The following is a 19893-nucleotide window of genomic DNA, read 5'->3' as shown; positions in this document are numbered from 1 at the left end:
ATGCTGCTACGGTGGCAGGGTCGATTCGTGCCTCGGGCATGGATGTGTGTGATGTCTTTAGGTTAGTTAGGTTTAAATAGTTCCAGCTCTAGGGGACTGATGAACTCAGGTGTTGCGTCTCATAGTGTTTGGTGCCATTTGAACCATTTGAACAAGAATGATATACAGTAGAATGGAAAAAAAATTGAGGATCTGGTAGATGACGATCAGTTTGGCTTTGGGTAATATACAGGCACCTGAAAGGCTGTTCTCACCTTGCGCTTGATAATGTAAGCGAGACTGAAGAAAAATCAAGACAGCTGGAAAAAGCTGTAGACAACGTCAAATGGTGGAAGATGTTCAAAATTCTAAGGAAGATAGGAGTAGGCTTAGGGAATGACGGACAATATACAAAATGTACAGGATCCAAGCGGAAACAATAACAATAGAAGACTGAGAACAAAGTGCTACGAATAAAATGGGTGAAAGGCAAGGGTATTGTCTTCAGCTCCTACTGTTGAATCTATGCATCGAACAAGCTATGACGGAAATAAAAGAAAGTTACAAGAGTGGGATTAAAACTCAGGGTGAAACGATATTAATGATAAGATTTTCTGATGGTATTGCTGCCCTCAATGAAAATGAAGAAGAATTACAGAGCGCTTTGTATGGAACGAACAGTGTAGTACAGAATATAGAATGAGAGTAAATCGAAGAAAGACGAAAGTAATGAGACTGAAACGTCCCCTTAGAACAATTATACACGACTGTGCTTAAACTGACACACAATGTCTTTAGCGCAACGCAATCTGACTTTCAATAATCCCTACAAAAGAATGGACCTGACTAACATTAACCTATACCTTTCACAAATCACTTACCTCACAAAAAATCTTAGTTACTCGAACTACTGCAATACAGCGAGCACCACTACTGCCAGCTAAATAAAAGATTCAAACTACTGAAGGCACTAACTACTGATAGGCATAGTTAGCAAATGAAAGATTTTAATAGAGAACAAACAATGTATTTACCTCACTAGTCATAATATATATAGCAGTTCATGACACCAATTCTTACAAATTTCAAAACTCAGCCATCTCTCTCCCCACGTCCACCACTGCTGGCGGCTCACTTCCAACTGCGCAACGCTGCGCGCTGTTAGCATCCAGCTGCCGCAGCTCAACACTACAATGGCAGACAACAATGCAAACTAAACACAGACTGCGCACAGCACAGCCAGTGATTTTCATACAGAGCGCTACGTGGCGACGGCGTTACCAATAAAAAATCCTAAACAGCCTACTTACATAGCCCCCATGCTCCCCACAAAAAAAATTTACAAATTGTTTTGGGCAGTGGACAATACAGATTTGAAAAATTTTTTCATAATTCCAATAACAAAGAAATGAAATGCACACACTTATCGATACAATGTTGGTCAAAAGCTAAAATTTTCTCACAGTCCATAAAGACAGTCCTGATCATTCATCAAAGTAAAATTGCAGTGTTTTTCTCAAAGTCTGAGTAGTAAAAGAAAATGCACACTGAAGTAGTGGATTTCCATGCAGTCTTGAAGAAGTAGTGTTGTCCTTCCAACGAAAGACAGTGCTGACTATTGACATGCAGACAGGTAATGGGCCACAACAGAGCAAACCCACAGCAGAGTCAGTCGAAGTTGAAGACTATTGGTACCTAGGTCATCACCGAGGAGACCCATTGTAGTCCTGGTAGAGATTAGGGTATTGATGGGCCACCAGAGATGCAGACCCATTGCAGTCCTTGTAGAAATAATGATATTGCTGGGCCATCAAAGATGCAGACCCACTGTAGTCCTTGTAGAGATGGCCAGCAGCCATCTGTTGCGACTGCGCAGGTGCACAATCACCATTGAAGAGTCTTGCAGAGAATACAGCAAGTCCATAAACTACCACTTGTGCACTCACAATTTTTTTATATGTCCTTAGAACCAGCAATGCTTTTATCCAGTCCCTTGCTGAATTATTAATGCACGTGGAAACACTATCAGTCGCTACTTCTCACATATTGTCCATATACTATGACCAACAGAAGCGTGTGCAGTGAAATGTAATTTACAAGTTACTTAATTTGATGAACTGGTGTCAATTACAATTTTATAACATAAGAATACAATAACAAAGGTACAAAATACATCTTTAAAGAACATAACAATACAGATAACATTTGTAGTAGTACAGGCTTTACAAAAGAATCGAAATAACATATACATCAGTGTTACAGGAATTATGACAGGAGCACATACATAAAAAATCAGAATAAATTTCGAAACATCGACTTCACGAATGAGCATTAGAACAAAACAGAATAAATAATGTGTAAACATCTTTACAAAGTAAATAACATGTTATTAATGCAAATTATATTTGAGGATAACAGTATTCCTCATCATAGTGAATGTAGCTTAGTATTAGAAAAATTCTGCAACATAAGTCTTATCAGATAAACATATAAAGACAGGAAGAACATAAATACACAAGGGTACACAAACACATAGTGGGATAACACAAGGAAAGGACAGGGTTTGTTTTACTGCAGTATTTTGCAAACAAAACTTTCTTTACTTCTCGGAGATCTCCCTTTGTTCTTCATTATTTCCAAAAAGTCCTATCTATACCTGCTTTCTGTACTTTTTTCGTATAACTTCTCAATGCATTTCTTACAATCCATCGCAAATCATTCTCTTATATAGGCTACCCCCTCTTAAGCTAACTTAAATCTACTGAGCTCAGATGCTTAACTAAGGGATGAGGCAATGCAGCAGCACAAAACAATTTACACAAACAGCAATGTTAAAAAATGGAAATTGGCAAAAATAGGCAGCAATATTACAACTAATATAAGGCAATGCACAGCAAACAAGAAAAATAAATCAGTAATAAAATAGGCTTAACCTAGTAATACAAAGTGACATTCAGTAGCACTATGAATGGCAAACAGCCGCAGCAAATGCTATAACTTATACCTAAACATGACAAAGCTCAATCAGAAAAAATGTTACACTAAAGACAACAATGCAGATAAGGACAATGTCTATTCACATCTTAATGTCTACATAATTAAAGTGGTGCACGACAAAAACTAATGCTACAACAAATTACCAAGTACTTGAAAAGAAAATTATATATACAGTTACTGTTATTAGTCGCTTCTTATTGCTCTTTCCATTCCAAGAGCTCCTTTTTCGAAGAATGTGGATTATAAAATAATTATTTAATAGATCTGTTGACAGAAAGTGTTCACATTAGCAAATGCATTTAATTTTATTTTATAAAACCAATGCTGCGACACAGCTGGAAAACAGATATCAAATGAAATAAGCAACTATGTACAAAGCATAAAAATATCATTCAATAGCCATGCGACATTTCATAAGTTAGTACAAATTCTCTCAACTCTTGTAGAAAGGCACTTGTCATAATCAGGTGTGCAGATGTAAGAATGTTTCCAAGAAATAAGCATATCGTATTTGCGGTGCTTTCTACAAAGGACTGTCAATAGCGAGGATTATGGCCTCCCTTTTTTTTTCACCTGTGCCTCTGAAAGGCACACACACTAATGGCTTGTTTCCCGGTGGCTGTCGCCCAGCTGGGTGCCCACGACGCATTACGTGCAGGTGGTCACTTAACTGTCTTACAGAAATATTTACGACACCAGTTTCCGCTAAAGTGGCAGTCTCATATAAAAAATTTCACAGGTCAAGAACTTGCGTTACAAATCTGTAGAAACAAAATCTTATTGATATAACAGTGTCCAAAACATTTTCGTCGGCATTGTAATACATTCATTTACATACATTTCATAACTCCTAAAGTACGATTCTTGGTTTCCAACTACCTTTTTCGCAAACAAGAGTCCCTAACCACTACTCATTATTCCTTGCTTTATTACACATTTACATATTTGTAGACACTTCTTCAATATTTCATCATAATAAATACGTAGCATAATCAAATTCCTCATACAGCATCAGCTTATTGATCATAAACATACCACAACAGCGTAATACACATCGTCACCATAACATCATAAAACCTCAGCCAAATCTCCAAATCGTCGTAGCTTCTTCCAATAATTTCAAAACCTAAAAAAAATACTCTGCTCATGTCAAAAGTGTCATCTACTGCAAACGTACTTTAAAAATCATGATCCCATACCAAATACGTCATTCAAAGCTCTCATAGTATCACAATGGTTCTGGAAAAATATGAACAGTTCACAAAGTACAGAAAAGAATACAATTTCGTAAGTGTGAAGTTATCCAACTGTGTAATTACGTAAACATCTGTCACTGATGTAGTATAATAAATGTTTGTTTCTCTCAGTTAAATGATCAGATAGCTGTGTAATTTATATGTTAGATAAATATGGTACCGATGTGTAGAGTTGTATAAGCAAATACCATATTGGCTAGGGCTCCTTGTGCTTGCCAAACACATGGTACACAAAGTAAGCGTGTACCCCCCTGAGGATTAATGTGATTATATCCTCAGGTGTTACAGATTACAGCAATAGAATGAAATGTATCACAGAAAACCTTTGTATCATTGTACTTCAAATATCTTTGAAAATAAATATTTTAAGTACAAAATTAGTCACTCAAATACGCGTACCGTAGCGCTAAACTGTGCGTCGTGTTGTAAGATAATCTCTGTGGAAGTGTCGTAGTTGTTGTCCTCCGAAAGCTAAGTTCTGCAGAAGTCAATGTACTTACCTCATGATAAACGAAACTGAAATGCTTTGCGTATGGATATCTTAGTTATTACGCTTATTGCCGTGATGAAGTAAGTACTGTACTGTACGTATTGTTGTGCTACAGAAAAGGCTGTCTCATTGTAGCTATACCACAAACGTTACTACTAAAACATGTTTTACTTTCCAGAAAAATTCAGAAAAACTGTGCAGATATAAAACAGATAAACAGCAAAAGCAACGTTGTAAATTGTCACACATTAGTAGCGTCGTGATAAAATCGTGTAGCTGTCACATAAACTAACCACTGTATCATCTGGTATCTCACAGAAAGTACTTTAAATCCAGAATGTATTTTCAAGTAAACCAAAATGTTGCATTAAAATCCCATTAGCAATACTGGTAAATGTTCTAAGTATGTGAACCTTATGGTCGTTACGTAATCGTGCAACTAACAAGCAAGAATGTACACACGAAATAACACAGTGATGTCTGTTCACTATAACAATACACTCGTAAATACTGTCTAAATATGTTCCGTAGGCTCTAGACTGGATAGTGAACTTCAAAACATTGCTGCATGTTAACAGTTTCTAAGTGTGACAAAGCATACTAGAAATGTGAAGTGAAATGTTTTATGGCAAAGACAAAGTTAAAAAGCAGATTATCTTTCAATAAACGGTTTTACATGTGAAATGTGGTGTAAACCTTTACTCTTCCTAGTACACAGACTGTCAACTGAAAAGAAATTATCATGTGGTTACGTCGGTAAGGAACACTGGAATTTTGCTCAAGGTTAGCTTATGTTATTTTTCTCTGAGCACGCCGGTGCACGCGGCTGCCTGCGGTGCGAGTCATTGTCTGTTTCTTTGTTGGCGCGCGTCGTTAATGGGATTAGGAGACCTAACTTTTACAAATTCACCTTGTCGAGAGGGCCCTGCTCTGTTTGATTCCCGCCAGTTCTGCTGCAATTCAGGTCTGTCGTTACGATCATATCGTCTGTCGTCATGTCGGTAGATTCCATAGTTTCTTTCTTGTCGGTCACGTGGTGGCGAATTTCTCTCTGAATCGTAACTGCGCGCTGGACCGTTGCTTCTAAAGTTATTCTGTCTCCCTTGATAGTAATTATTTTGGTTCCCATATTGTCTGTTTCTCTGATTGTCTCTGTGATAGTCATTACCGCGGAGAGGTGACCTTTCCCTGTAATTATTACTACTCTGCCAACGGTTGTCATACGGGTGGTGTCTGTTTTGGTCACGATTTGTATTGTGAGAATAGCCTTGTCGTGTCCAGTTATTATTTCTTTCATCGCGGAATTGCGACGGATGTGACCTGTAATTGTTGTGTTCCTGTTTTCGCGTTCCGCCATTGTCAGTGTCAATTTCTAATTCTTGTAAGAGTCCCTGAAAAGCTTCAATGTCGTCTTTGCAACGGCCTGCCAAAATAATATGCCGTAAATGTTCAGGCAATTTGATTAAGCAAATGCGGATGAGTTCTGACGGGCTGTATGGGTTTGACAGGTACTGATTCTTGTGCAACATGGCTTCAAAATATTTCACAAGACTGGAAAATTCAGATTGTTCGAAATGTTTCATCATCATGATGCCATGTTTTACTCGGTCTTCTGTGGCTTGGGACCAATATGCTGAGAGGAAGGCATGGTAAAATTCTCCTTCACTGTGGCAATCGTGAATGACCGATCGCATTCTTACAGCTGGTTCATTCTCTAAGTAGCCACACATAAATTGTAATCTGTGCTCTAGTGACCAGTTGGGAGGAAAACAATGAGAGAATTGATGGAGCCACGCTTGAGGATGAATGTCGTTGCCAGAATTCTTAAATGTTTTGAATTTACGTGTAGTAATGAACAGCTTATAGTCAAAATCATCGTCTCGGCGGGTAGCATATCGGTCATTGTTACGTCGTGTCGGCGGTTCCATCTCAGAATTCGGTGTACCTTGCCAATTTCTTTCATAATTTCCGAAGTGCCCTGTGTTATTATTTTGTGGCTGTTCCGTATTTCTATGTCCCTCTGCCCGTATTGGAGCGCGAGTGTCCTCTGAAATACGTAATTGTTGTATTACCTGTGTCAGCTGATCTTGTACTTCCCGGATTTCTCTTTGTTGTTGCGTACTAATTAGATTCAGACTTTGTTTGAATTTCCTAATTTGTTCGCACTCTTCTGTGTCATTAAAGACTACCGGTTTTGTGTCATTCAGATTATCATCTACCTTCATAGATAAATTAGTGAACTGATCCGAAAGTTCGGCTACTTTCTCCGATAGTGAACACATTTCCTCAGTGTGTTTTTCTGAACCAAGTTTCAGAGTGTCCATTTGTGTTGAAATCGAATCTACTGTGTCCTTTAAGTTTTCCTGAGTTCTTGCAAGTTGCGTAACCGAATCGGTGGATGCAACTGAGTCCATTTTAGCTTGCAAGGTGTCGTGATTTTCACGAACAACAGTTTGCAATTCTTTTATGGCTGCTTCGTGATTCTGTAATGAGTTTTCATGCCGCGAAAAAATAGGTTGAAAATGCTCACAAATTTGTGTTTTTACGTCATTACAGATTTTTTGACGTTTCGATTCAATGTTATGTAACTCAGTAGTTAAATCTTCACGTGTTTGTTCAAGTGTGGTGTCTAACTTCCAAAGATTATGTTCCATTGTGTCCAACTGTTGCTGTGTTTGTCTCTGATTTTGTTCCATTGTGTCTAACTTTTGAAGATTATGTTCCACTGTGTCCAACTGTTGCTGTGTTTGTCTCTGATTTTGTTCCATTGTGTCTAACTTCCAAAGATTATGTTCCATTGTGTCCAACTGTTGCTGTGTTTGTCTCTGATTTTGTTCCATTGTGTCTAACTTTTGAAGATTATGTTCCATTGTGTCCAACTGTTGCTGTGTTTGTCTCTGATTTTGTTCCATTGTGTCTAACTTTTGAAGATTATGTTCCATTGTGTCCAACTGTTGCTGTGTTTGTCTCTGATTTTGTTCCATTGTGTCTAACTTTTGAAGATTTTGTTCCATTGTGTCTAACTGTTGCTGTGTTTGTCTCTGGTTTTGTTTCATTTGTTGCATTAATTGCAATAATAATGTATTAGTGTCTGGAATCTGATCATCTATGCTTTTCGGCAGTGCATTTGCACTGGCAACATTCACAGTTTGACAAGCAGAAAATGTGTCTCGGCTTATTTGAGAAAACGGTGAGGACGCAAAACCTGAATGTACAGTATTTGCAAGATTGTGTCCTGTCATATCGGATTCCTGACGCGAGCTGTTGCCGACCAATCGATCGATAATGCTTCCCTGTTCACTAACTGTTTCACTTCCTACACCATTATTTGCAGCCCGCTCCATTTCCCTATGCACTATTACCAAATTACTACTTTGAACATTTGTGAATTCATTACATGGTGGCGCTAACACATTGCTTTCGTCTTCACTGTCATTTCTCAGTTTACTTTGTAGCCTAGAATTACGTTTTTCACACGCCATTATTGTCACAATATTTCACACGATAACACAGAAAAGCACAATTTGAAGAGCAAAAATAAGAGAACACATTAACATAGCACTGAAAATAATATCTAGTTAATTGCAAGCGCAGCTGCGAAATACTTGGTGCAACTCTACATGCATGCCACAACTGTTGTACTGTACAACAATGAAAGACTACAACTACAAAGGAAATTCACTCTAAGATTACGCGCTAGCAATAAACAAAAGCTACACTAATTACACAAACTATAAGAAAAAAATCAGAAGATTCCAGTGAGGTATCCTTGGCTAAGGGTCGACATATGAAACGTCCCCTTAGAACAATTATACACGACTGTGCTTAAACTGACACACAATATCTTTAGCGCAACGCAATCTGACTTTCAATAATCCCTACAAAAGAATGGCCCTAACTAACATTAACCTATACCTTTCACAAATCACTTACCTCACAAAAAATCTTCGTTACTAGAACTACTGCAATACAGCGAACACCACTACTGCCAGCTAAATAAAAGATTCAAACTACTGAAGGCACTAACTACTGATAGGCATAGTTAGCAAATGAAAGATTTTAATAGAGAACAAACAATGTATTTACCTCACTAGTCATAATATATATAGCAGTTCATGACACCAATTCTTACAAATTTCAAAACTCCACCATCTCTCTCCCCACATCCACCACTGCTGGCGGCTCACCTCCAACTGCGCAACGCTGCGCGCTGTTAGCATCCAGCTGCCGCAGCTCAACACTACAATGGCAGACAACAATACAAACTAAACACAGACTGCGCACAGCACAGCCAGTGATTTTCATACAGAGCGCTACGTGGCGGCGGAGTTACCAATAAAAAATCCTAAACAGCCTACTTACAAGACGTAGAAGAAATGACAACAGCGAGAAATTTAACATCAGAACTGTTGGTCAAGAAATAGGTGTAGTTAAGAAATTCTGCTAACTAAGCAGCAAAATAGCCCATGACGGACGGAGCAAGTAGGACTTCAAAAGCAGACTAGCACTGAAACACAGGACATTCATAACCAAGAGAAGTCTGCTTGTGTCAAATATAGGTTTTAATTTCAGCAAGAAATTTCTGAGAATGTATCTTTGGAGGACACAGCATTGTACGGTAGCGAAACATAACTGTGGGTAAACCAGAAGGGAATATGAGCGTTTGAGATGTGGTGCTACAGAAGAATATTGAAAATTAGATGGCATGACGAGGTAAGGAATGAAGAGGTTCTCCACGGAATTGGCGAAGAAAGGAATACCTGGGAAACGTTGACAAAAAGTAGAGACAGGATGGTAGGTCATCTGTTACGACATCAGGAGATAACTTCCATGGTACTAGAGGAAGGTGTAGAGGGTAAGAACCGTATAACTGTAGGGGAAGATAGAGACTGGAATACATCCATCATATAATGAAGAATGTAGATTGTAATTGATATTTTGAGATGAAAAGAGTGGCACGGAGGACGAATTAGTGGCGGGTGACATCAAACCGGATTAAAAAAAAAAAAAAGAAAAAAGGAAAGAAAGAAATCTTATTACTGTTGTTCAGTCATTTTGGGGGACATTACTGAGTGAGTACACGAGTCCCAGGTAAACTGACTTGGTCTGTGAGTCTGTCTTGTAAACGCTTGCAGTGTGCAATGAAGAAAATTCAAGCTACATTTGCTGATACGTTGTAAATTCTCTCTTAATACTGAAGACAGATTGTTTTTCGTGAGAGAATTATTTTTAATAATCCTTGTAATTCATTAAAGCCACTATGTTACTGTATTACGGTATTTCGATTTACAAACTGAACTTCGAGGGATTCCGTGGAAGTAAGATTAACTGTTCTTTTAACTGTATACTTTTTTCTTTTGAGTGGAGTGCCTTTAGATTTTAAGGTTAACTGTTTTGTTAAATTCATACTGATGAGAGCTCCACTGACACTAGACAGTGTTTAGTTATAAACTGCTACGCTGATTTACTAAAAAAAATTGTAGTTGGTTAGTGAAATATAGAAATGATAACGGATAAGAGGGCGAACCCAGGCTGCTCACATCATTTTTCCTTAAAAAATTACAAGTTTATTTCAAAATATGCCAACAATCATAATTATAATTAAAACCACGATATTCTCTTGCACCTGCTATATAATAATGAAGAGCAAGTTTCACTTACAAAAGCTGTCCTTAAGACAAAAGAAATAGCAATTTAAACAACAAGCTTCACCTACTCGAGCAAATTTGAAGCGGAGAAACAATAATTGAAATAACTACTGTTTATCACACTAACTATACGGAATCACCCTTACCCATGCAGGGGCCACTCTTAAAACTCAGTAGACAAGAAGTTAAAGTCACTCAAAATTTAAAATAACTTAACTCTAAGTTCAGTGAATAATGCATAAATATTTTAATCATAAGAAAAATTTCAATTACTTTACTAAAAATGCAAATACAAAAGGATATGTCACTTGTGATAACCAACAGCAGATTTACCAATAGATATCGAATGCTCTTTTGAAACTACAGAATAACAGATTCAGTCTTACACCCCGGGAACCGACTTTAGGCTTAACATTTTCAGGTTAAATTGAAATTGCAAGCCTTCAAGATTTAAATCGATCTAACACAAATTTAAAAGAACATTAATTTAGAACATCAAAAGCTGATTCAACACTGCTCAAATAAATGGTTCAAATGGCTCTGAGCACTATGCGACTTAACATCTGAGGTCATCAGTCCCCTAGAATTCAGAACTACTTAAACCTAACTAACGTAAGGACATCACACACATCCATGCCGGAGGCAGGATTCGAACCTGCGATCGTAGCAGCAGCGCGGTTCCGGACTGAAGCGCCTAGAACCGCTAGGCCACACCGGCCGGCACTGCTCAAAAATTACAAGAGATAGGGAATGACTTGAAGCTAAAGAACAACAAATGGAAACACCAGAGAGTGAGTACCGCCTTTGGATTTGGTGCAGAACAGTTCAGACACATATTTACCGCTACAATCAGAGACCCATCTAAGTAAACGTTGTTGTAACCCGAGACGTTCTACCAGACCAGCTGCCCATACAACACTTTTTATGCAGACGTAAATAGAAATAAGTAAGCAAATCAGCAATGTTACACTCGTGAATTCAAATATGTACAGTAATTGCAAGAAAACCTCATCTTTCAAACTGAAGGAATAAACACATTACGCACCGTAACTTCTTTGGTGCTCCATGTGTCATCATTTGTGCAATATTTCGGCCGTCAACATCCAAACTTCACACGGTAAGAACATTCTAAAGGCAAATTGCTGATCCACTCTCTCTACAAAACCCAGAAATCAGCCACAGTGGGGTGCTATCGTACATGCTGCTCCGAGTACAGCGAGAGGCCGCATCGACCACCATGCCAACAGACTGGCCCTTCACTCAGTACCTGCAGCCGCCTCGCACCAACACCAACTCGACAATCGCCACACGGATCCCGCCATTTCCTCACTCGCACACAGCGATCATCATCAGCGAATCAGTCCGGTACTCGCTCCTCCTACCGGAATGCCAGTAAGTCAGAGGATCCAAAGATGGCACAAAGCCGCCACGTCTCACTTAAATTGAATGTTCATTGTTATTCTGCTCTAGCGCCTTACTGCTCCCAATACAACCACACGGTAGGAACTGATCACAAATATCATAACTACATGAAAATATACCTGGTTCCATCATTTCACAGAAAGCCGTCGAAAATAATGCTAGGTCGCCAACTGATCTCCATGGCCGACACCTGTTTTACTTGTATTATAATCAAGTATCAGACTTGTTCTTGATGCATAGTCTAAATCGAATTATTTCTCTAAAAGGACATAAACCTTCATCAACTGTTAGATTTTCGTCAGGATAAAAACTGCTCTTACTTTTCAGTATAAAGTTATCATTAAAAGGCCAGATTTTATGTAAAGGATCACGGTTTGATTGCCCCTGCGTGTGTGATCGTCATTGTTAATGACATGAATCATAAATTAAAGTACCTATAGCTGTCGCTTTTCACGAATTTAGCACGTAAAGATGAATCTAACATTACCTCATTGCTACGATAGTCAGTGATATTTGGTTTGTGCACAAGGTCATGTGAATAATTGTAGCAAGCCACTCATACATCTCATGTAGCTCCAAAACAGACCAGTTAGCCCAAACCGACCTGGACGTTATTTTGTTTCCGCAGATTAGAAACAGTAGATCCTCTCTAGCGGTTTGTTTCAGTTTTTATGTTTTTATCACATTCCCGCCAATAAATAGGCTCCTACAGCCAAATTCGGTACTTTCTGTTTACGTCTTCAAAAGAAGGGCAACTGGCGTCGAACATTGTCATTTATCCAGGCAACGACGTTGCTTCGAGACTCCTGCCGTCGTTGTGTTCTGCCTCGTCGAATGGGAGCTTCACGCTCTTCTACTTTACATTAAAGCTCATTTCCATTTTTAAGCATTCAAAATACAAGACGCGAAGCGTCACTCTGGCTGACGTCTGATCTTTGTATTTATTCTCTGTTTCAGAAATACTGTCGTCAATTTCAAGACAATCATCGTCAATTTCTGATCCAAATTCTTCGAGCAATCTCAGAATTTCTTCTTCAATCAAACTGTCCCCTATTACACTCAATCTCTTGGGATCAATACAGCTAAGAGCCACACTGTAACAACGAAGGATTTGGAACTAATCACGCCTGTAATATTATGTAAATTGGTGATGGTGGGAGGGGGGGGGTAGGAAGGAAAGGAACTTATAGTATTAGCTGCACCGAGTTTTTATACGGAATCTGCAATAAAGGATGAAAATGTGTGCCAGACCGGGACTCAAACCCAGGAGCTCGTTGCGGTAACCACTGCGCCACCCAGACACAGTATTTAACGCAAACGCGCGGACTATCTCGACACGCTCCCGAACGACTCCCACCCCACCTGGCGCCACCTGCCCTCAGTCCCCTCCATGTCCTCCACGCTCCCTAATTTTAGATTCCCGTTGGAGGTCGAACATAAATGTGCACCCACACTGTCAATTATGGAACACTGGCCATCGAGGCGAATCAGTTACTTGAATGTGTGGTGTCTGTTCTTTCGGACGTTCATGAAATATAAACGCCTGGAATATGTTTTTCAAGTCCCGTTACGCTTTGCGAAAGCATGAATATCCATCAAGCGGCTCTAAGCTGTCACTGGTCGGAAAAAATGCGCTGCTTACTGAAGTGATGACCAGGAAAGCTGCTCTCGGAGACTTGCCGAGCTTTGACTGTTAAGGAAGACACAGCGAGCCCGTAGTTTCTGCCACACTAACATGACATGACCTGTAAGTGTAGCTGCGTCTTCTGTTGTAGAGAAAACGTGTGTAACGCTGATATAAACTCACGTTGTATTACCTCGTGCCTAGTAGCAAGAAGCTTGTATCACGAAAGAGTATTTATCCTGAACTGTAAAACTTGTCTTGAAGTCCCGTACAGCTCAAACCCATCTCATATTGGCTGAAAAGTGAATGCGAAGAAGAAAATATTCTATTTGGGGAAACAGTTTATAATTCTACTGGCTAAGTACCCGGCATTGTCCAAGTATGTATTTATTCCACTCTTCTATTAGTCCATCTCCTTTTGTCCTTCCCTCTGTCCATTTCCTCCTTCCTCTCTCTCTATCCATCTCTTCTTCCCATTTGTCCATTTCCTCCTTATCCTCTCCAGCTCCTCCATCCCCTCTCTCTATCTCTTCCTCTCCCCCTCTCCACCATCTCTTGTTTCCTTTCTCTGTCCATCACTCCTTCTTCCCTCTCTCTGTCCATTTTCCCCTACCCTCTCTCTGTCCATCCTCTCCTCCCTCCTGTCTGTGCCTATCTCATCTGTCCCCTTCACTGTTCTATGCGCGCAGTCCGGAACCGTGAGACTGCTACGGTCGCAGGTTCGAATCGTGCCTCGGGCATGGCTGTGTGTGATGTCCTTAGGTTAGTTAGGTTTAAGTAGTTCTAAGTTCTAGGAGACTGATGACCACAGCAGTTGAGTCCCATAGTGCTCAGAGCCATTTGAACCATTTGAACCCTTCACTGTTCATCTCCTCCTCTCCCCTTCACCCTCCATGTTATCACGCTCACCCCAATAGGAGGCTGAGAGTTCTTACCCTCACAGTATTTCCTTGCAGATTGTTACTAATTTGGTTGAAATCGTTTAAGGGGTTTAGGATGAGCTTTTTACCCATGGCTTTGTCCACGTACGCACAAGCAAATCAATTTCACATATTAACACGTATTTCGCCCGTGTGTGTTACGAATTTCGCCCTGCAGTTTCAGTTTCGGCAGCTCAATGTTCAAAGAAGTCGTATTACCTGAGCTACGTGTTGTACAATGAAACGAGGGTCGTTCAATAAGTAACGCTCCACATTTTTTTTTAAACTCCTTACTGGTGCTTCACATTTGATGTTTGTTCTGTGCGCCGTTGAAGTTTGGAACTGTTCTCGCAGATGGCACAGCCGTAGTACAGCATCGAAATGGCGTCTACAAACGACTCATGTTACAAGCAGCGTGCTGTTACTGAATTCCTGTGTGCAGGAAAAGAAAATGTGATGAAAATCCATAAACGTTTATATGCAGTGTATGGCGATACTGCAGTTGAAAGGAATACAGTTGGGCAATGGGTAAAGAAAGTTACAGCCTCAAAAAATACAGAAACAGAGCTCCACGATTAGCCATGCTCCGGATGTCCTGTCGCAGTCACTGGTCCAGACATGCTGAATCGTGCGGATGCCATTATCCCAGCCGACCGCCGCATCACAACTCGACAACTGGCTCTACAGTTGTCGGTCACCATTGCAAGTGCGTCTGCAATGATCGAGACGCTCGGATAATCAAAGAGCTGCTCACGATGGGTTCTACGAATGCTTACAGCGGACCTCAAGATTCAATGAAAGGCCATTTCATCTGACCTGGCACCGTCGGACTTCCATCTCTTTGGGCCGCTTAAAGATTCTCTACGGGGTCACACTTTTAAATTGACGAGATTGTCAGTCATGCAGTGAAAACCTGGCTACACCTACACGACAAGAGCTTTTACCAGTAGGGAATACATGCTCTTCCACAACGTCGGCGTATGGCCATAGAACGTGATAGAGATTATGTACAAAAATAGGACATGAACAAGACATGTTGATGTATATTATCACCAAATTCTGAGTCTCAACAATAAATATGTTCTAAAAAAAATGTGGGGCATTACTTATTAAGCGACCAAAAATGGTTCAAATGGCTCTGAGCACTATGGGACTTAACATCTGTGGTCATCAGTCCCCTAGAACTTAGAACTACTTAAACCTAACTAACCTAAGGACATCACACACATCCATGCCCGAGGCAGGATTCGAACCTGCGACCGTAGCAGTCGCGCGGTTCCGGACTGCGCGCCTAGAACCGCTAGACCACCGCGGCCGGCCTATTAAGCGACCCTCGTATATTTTTCTACGTATATTCAGCAGCATAAGTGGATACTGTCTGCGAAGTGTATTGTGAACGAAGTTAGTACTAAAGAAGTAATAAACTGAAACACGGTACATGGTGCGCCAGTTTTACTACATGAACGGCGAAAATGTAGTAAGCGATGAACTTTTTCCCCTTTATACATTTTGCAGGGGTTGTGAGAGAGAAAATTTTTCGTAAAGGTTTGAAATTATGTCTAACACTGTTCCAAGCCTCTAAGCGCTCCCATCCTCAAATATTGGATGACAAGTCTGGATATTCGCCCATCGTGAGCTACACTGCCTCCTCCCCCCCCCCCCCCCCCCCGCCACCCCTTTGGCGGGAGCCCCCACAAAAATTCTTTCTGGACATAAGTGATACGTGTATAGAGTTTGGCTGAAATAGATCCAGTGGTTTAGGAGATGTGAATTTGCTGAAGGCAGCTTGCTTCCAAAGAGCAGTTCTCGTATCGGCTACTGACGTGAATAAACGATAAACGAACACATGTAGATGGAACATAGCAGTCAAATGGTGTGAGAAAGAAAACAAGTAAGGATAAACTGATATTAATTTCAGTTGTTACTCAGTGAATACGCATTAAGGTTTTCGAACAATAGGTACACTACTCGCCACTAAAATTGCTACACCAAGAAGAAATGCATGTGATAAATGGGTATTCATTGGGCAAATATATTCTACTAGAACCGAAATGTCATTACATTTTCACGCAATCTGGGTGCATAGATCCTGAGAAATCAGTACCCAGAACAACCACCTCTGGCCGTGATTCGTCTGGGCATTGAGTCAAACAGAGCTTGGATGTTGTGTACAGGTACAGCTGCCCATGCAGCTTCAACAGTTCATCAAGAGTAGTGATGAGCCAGTTGCTCGGCCACCATTGACCAGACGTTTTCAATTGGTGAGACATCTGGAGAATGTGCTGGCCAGGGCAGCAGTCGAACATTTTCTGAATCCAGAAAGGCCCGTACAGGACCAGCAACATGCGGTCGCGCATTATCCTGCTGAAATGTAGGGTTTTTCAGGGATCGAATGAAAGGTAGAAATGTAACGTCCACTGTTCAAAGTGCCGTCAATGTGAACAAGAGGTGACCGAGACGTGTAACCAATGGCACCCCATACCATCACGCCGCGTGATACGCCAGTGTGGCGATGACGAATAGACGCTTCCAATGTGCGCTTACCGCGGTGTCACCAAACACGGATGCGACCATCATGATGCGGTAAACAGAACCTGGATTCATCCGAAAAAATGACGTTTTGCCATTCGTGCACCCAGGTTCGTCGTTGAGTAGATCATCGCAGGCGCTCCTGTCTGTGATGCAGCGTTAAGGGTAACGGCATCCATGGTCTCCGAGCTGATAATCTATGCTGCTGCAAACGTCGTCGAACTGTTCGTGCAGATGGTTGTCGTCTTGCAAACGTCCCCATCTGTTATTTCAGGGATCGACACGTGGCTGCACGATACGTTACAGCCATGTGGATAAGATGCCCGTCATCTCGACCGCTAGTGATACGAGGCCGTTGAGATCCAGCACCGCGTTCCGTATTACCCTCCTGAATCCACCGATTCCATATTCTGCTAACAGTCATTGGATCTAGATCAAGGTGAGCTGCAATGTCGCGATACGATAAACCGTATTCGCGATAGGCTGCAATCCGACCTATATCAAAGTCGGTAACTTGATGGTATGCATTTCGCCTCCTTACACGAGGAATCACAACAACGTTTCACTAGGCAACGCCGGTGAACTGCTGTTTGTGTATGAGGAATCGGTTGGAAACTTTCCTCATGTCAGCACGTTGTAGGTGTCACCACCGGCGCCAAGCTTGTGTGAATGCTCTGAAAAGCTAATCATTTGCATGTCACAGCATCTTCTTCCTGTCGGTGAAATTTCGCGTCTGTAGCACATCTTCGTTGTGTAGCAACTTTAATGCCCAGTAGTGTACGTACGTCCACCATACCTACAAATCCCCTGAGTGAGAAAATAAAATACAAAGCTACTATTATTTGGGAGATGGCTCGAACAAAGCGTGATGCTAATTCTTACTATATTAGACTGCGAATTGTGTCAGATATAAGCCTAACCTCGCACAGAATGAAAACACACCTGCAAAACAAAAGAAAAAAAACAGGCATTATTCCAATGCAACACTAGAAAGCGACGCTCTCATCTTGAATCCTGAATACTGCTGCTTATGGATTGCCTTCTGACAAAACACAAGCCAATAATGTCTGAACTCAAAACGTAAAATGATGTTTACTGCTGCACGGCAAGAAACAGATCAAGAGTACGCCGGTACGGTAGCTCACCGTGTTCGGTCAGAGGATTTAGGTACCCTCTGTAATAAAAAAAACTGAGAGGAAAAAAAGAGTACGTGTTTGCCCCGTGGCCCTATTCGAATTGAATCTAACCGCATAGCCACTTGATTGGTCGGCAGAGATACGGTATTAAAGTACTATATGCAGATGTTTTACTGTCTGTCTTGGTTTTTAAAATGGCGAGATGCGGTTGAACGTGGGCCATCCTCATATCAGATTGTATTGGTTACAAGAGTAACCTGTCCAACTATAGAAGGTGATCAAAAAGTTTTCGTTCGATTCTGTACTGTCCAGAATCCGTACGCCAATCAGACAATCATCCCACAAGCTGAAGATACGCGTTTTGTAAAGAACTGTGTCCTACTGCCTCAAGAAATTGGTAACTGTTTACTGTACATCCTCGAACGAAAAGAATCGTTGAGCTTCCATGAGCATGTTCCCATATACATGGCCTCAATCTTGTATCCATCAGACTGAATTAATTTGGCAACAGTGCAATATTGGGCCGTGCTTTGTTTGTCCCAGTACTATTAGAAGCACAATGATTCTTACAACAGTTTTCTTCTGTGGAAAGTAGTACAAAGAATCAGTACACCATCTAAGTCCCTGAAATCTGAAGGTATGGGCGTTTCAGCTGCATGTGATCTCTTAGGAATGAAGCTGTCAGAAAGAATTATTCCACTAACTGCTTGAAGAAACTTTTCACATCCGTGAAAGAAGACCCATCGAGTGTTAATTCTGTAATAAATGAATGAAAACAGTAAAGCAGCCTGACGGAGGCTTACCCTCACTGAAAATATTTACACGGAAATAAATACCTATTTTTGACTTCTGAAGTTACGGACGCAAATGGTTCAAATTGCTCTGAGCACTATGCGATTTAACTTATGAAGTCATCAGTCGCCTAGAACTTAGAGCTAATTAAACCTAACTAGCCTAAGGAAATCTCACACATCCATGCCCAAGACAGGATTCGAGCCGTAGCGGTCGCCCGGTTCCAGACAGTTACAGACGCATGTGGAGCAATATCATCTACTATTATATCGAGATCACGAGACGAAAACGTTAAAAATGAAGCACTAAGTTTACCAATGATATCTTATCCTCACTCTTCTCTTCTGTTTCAGCTCAGTTGATTCTAATGGAAATTTTGTTTTAAAATACAGTTATCGAGACTGCCTGGTGCACAACACTTACGAGAGACGATACAGACTTATCTTGACGTATGAATAAGCGGCTGTTGCAAAAGCTGGCTCGGATCATTTAAACATTTTTGGATGTACATTGAGTAAGGAATGATTGTCTAACATGGGAGTAATATCAACAAGAAGAGAGCGGTGCGTAGGGTGGAGGCTTCTTTTTCTGGTGATCAAGCGTAACAGAAATTTTAAGAATACTGATAGGCGTAACTCGAAACAATAGGCCGTAAAGCTCGAAAGAACGTACTTGGAATCGAAGGACCCGGCTTTTAGTGCAGAAACTGCAAATGTTCAACAGCTACCTACGTTTCCATCCTGCAGAGATAGCGCAGATAAAACTAGACAAGTAATAGTAAGCACAGATGAGAACAATGAGTCATATTTCCCACGCTCCATCCAAGCATGGAACAGGAATAGACTTTGGCGCACACTTCATAGTGATTCGTAGAGCGTAGGTGAAGATGTTTACCAGGGGATAGGTAAAATGATATGATCACCTGTACTTTCTTGAGAATGGTTTATTAATAAGGGGTTGGTCCCCCATTTACCTACAATACAGCTGCGATTCTTCTTGGAATACTGGCATATAATAATTGTATAGTCTCCAGTGGAATGTTATTCAAGTTTTTGGTCATAATCTTTTCTAATTCCTGTAGTGACGAGGGAGGCAAAAAT

At 40.7% G+C, this 19893-nt stretch overlaps 1 protein-coding gene across 1 annotated transcript in view; it reads right to left on the bottom strand.

Moving 5' to 3' along the window:
- Nucleotides 1-19893, bottom strand: part of LOC126278857 (RNA-binding protein 25-like) — a 41392-nt gene that overhangs the window by 11884 nt on the left and 9615 nt on the right. Inside the window, exon 2 of the mRNA XM_049979133.1 lies at nt 12709-12886. Coding sequence (XP_049835090.1) covers nt 12709-12886 — 178 coding nt within the window. The remainder of the gene's footprint in view (nt 1-12708; nt 12887-19893) is intronic.

Source organism: Schistocerca gregaria, chromosome 6 (assembly GCF_023897955.1).
Source record: "Schistocerca gregaria isolate iqSchGreg1 chromosome 6, iqSchGreg1.2, whole genome shotgun sequence".
NCBI classification, from domain to species: domain Eukaryota; kingdom Metazoa; phylum Arthropoda; class Insecta; order Orthoptera; family Acrididae; genus Schistocerca; species Schistocerca gregaria.
The sequence above is the reverse complement of the archived record's forward strand: the minus strand, read 5'-3'. Positions and strand labels throughout refer to the sequence as shown.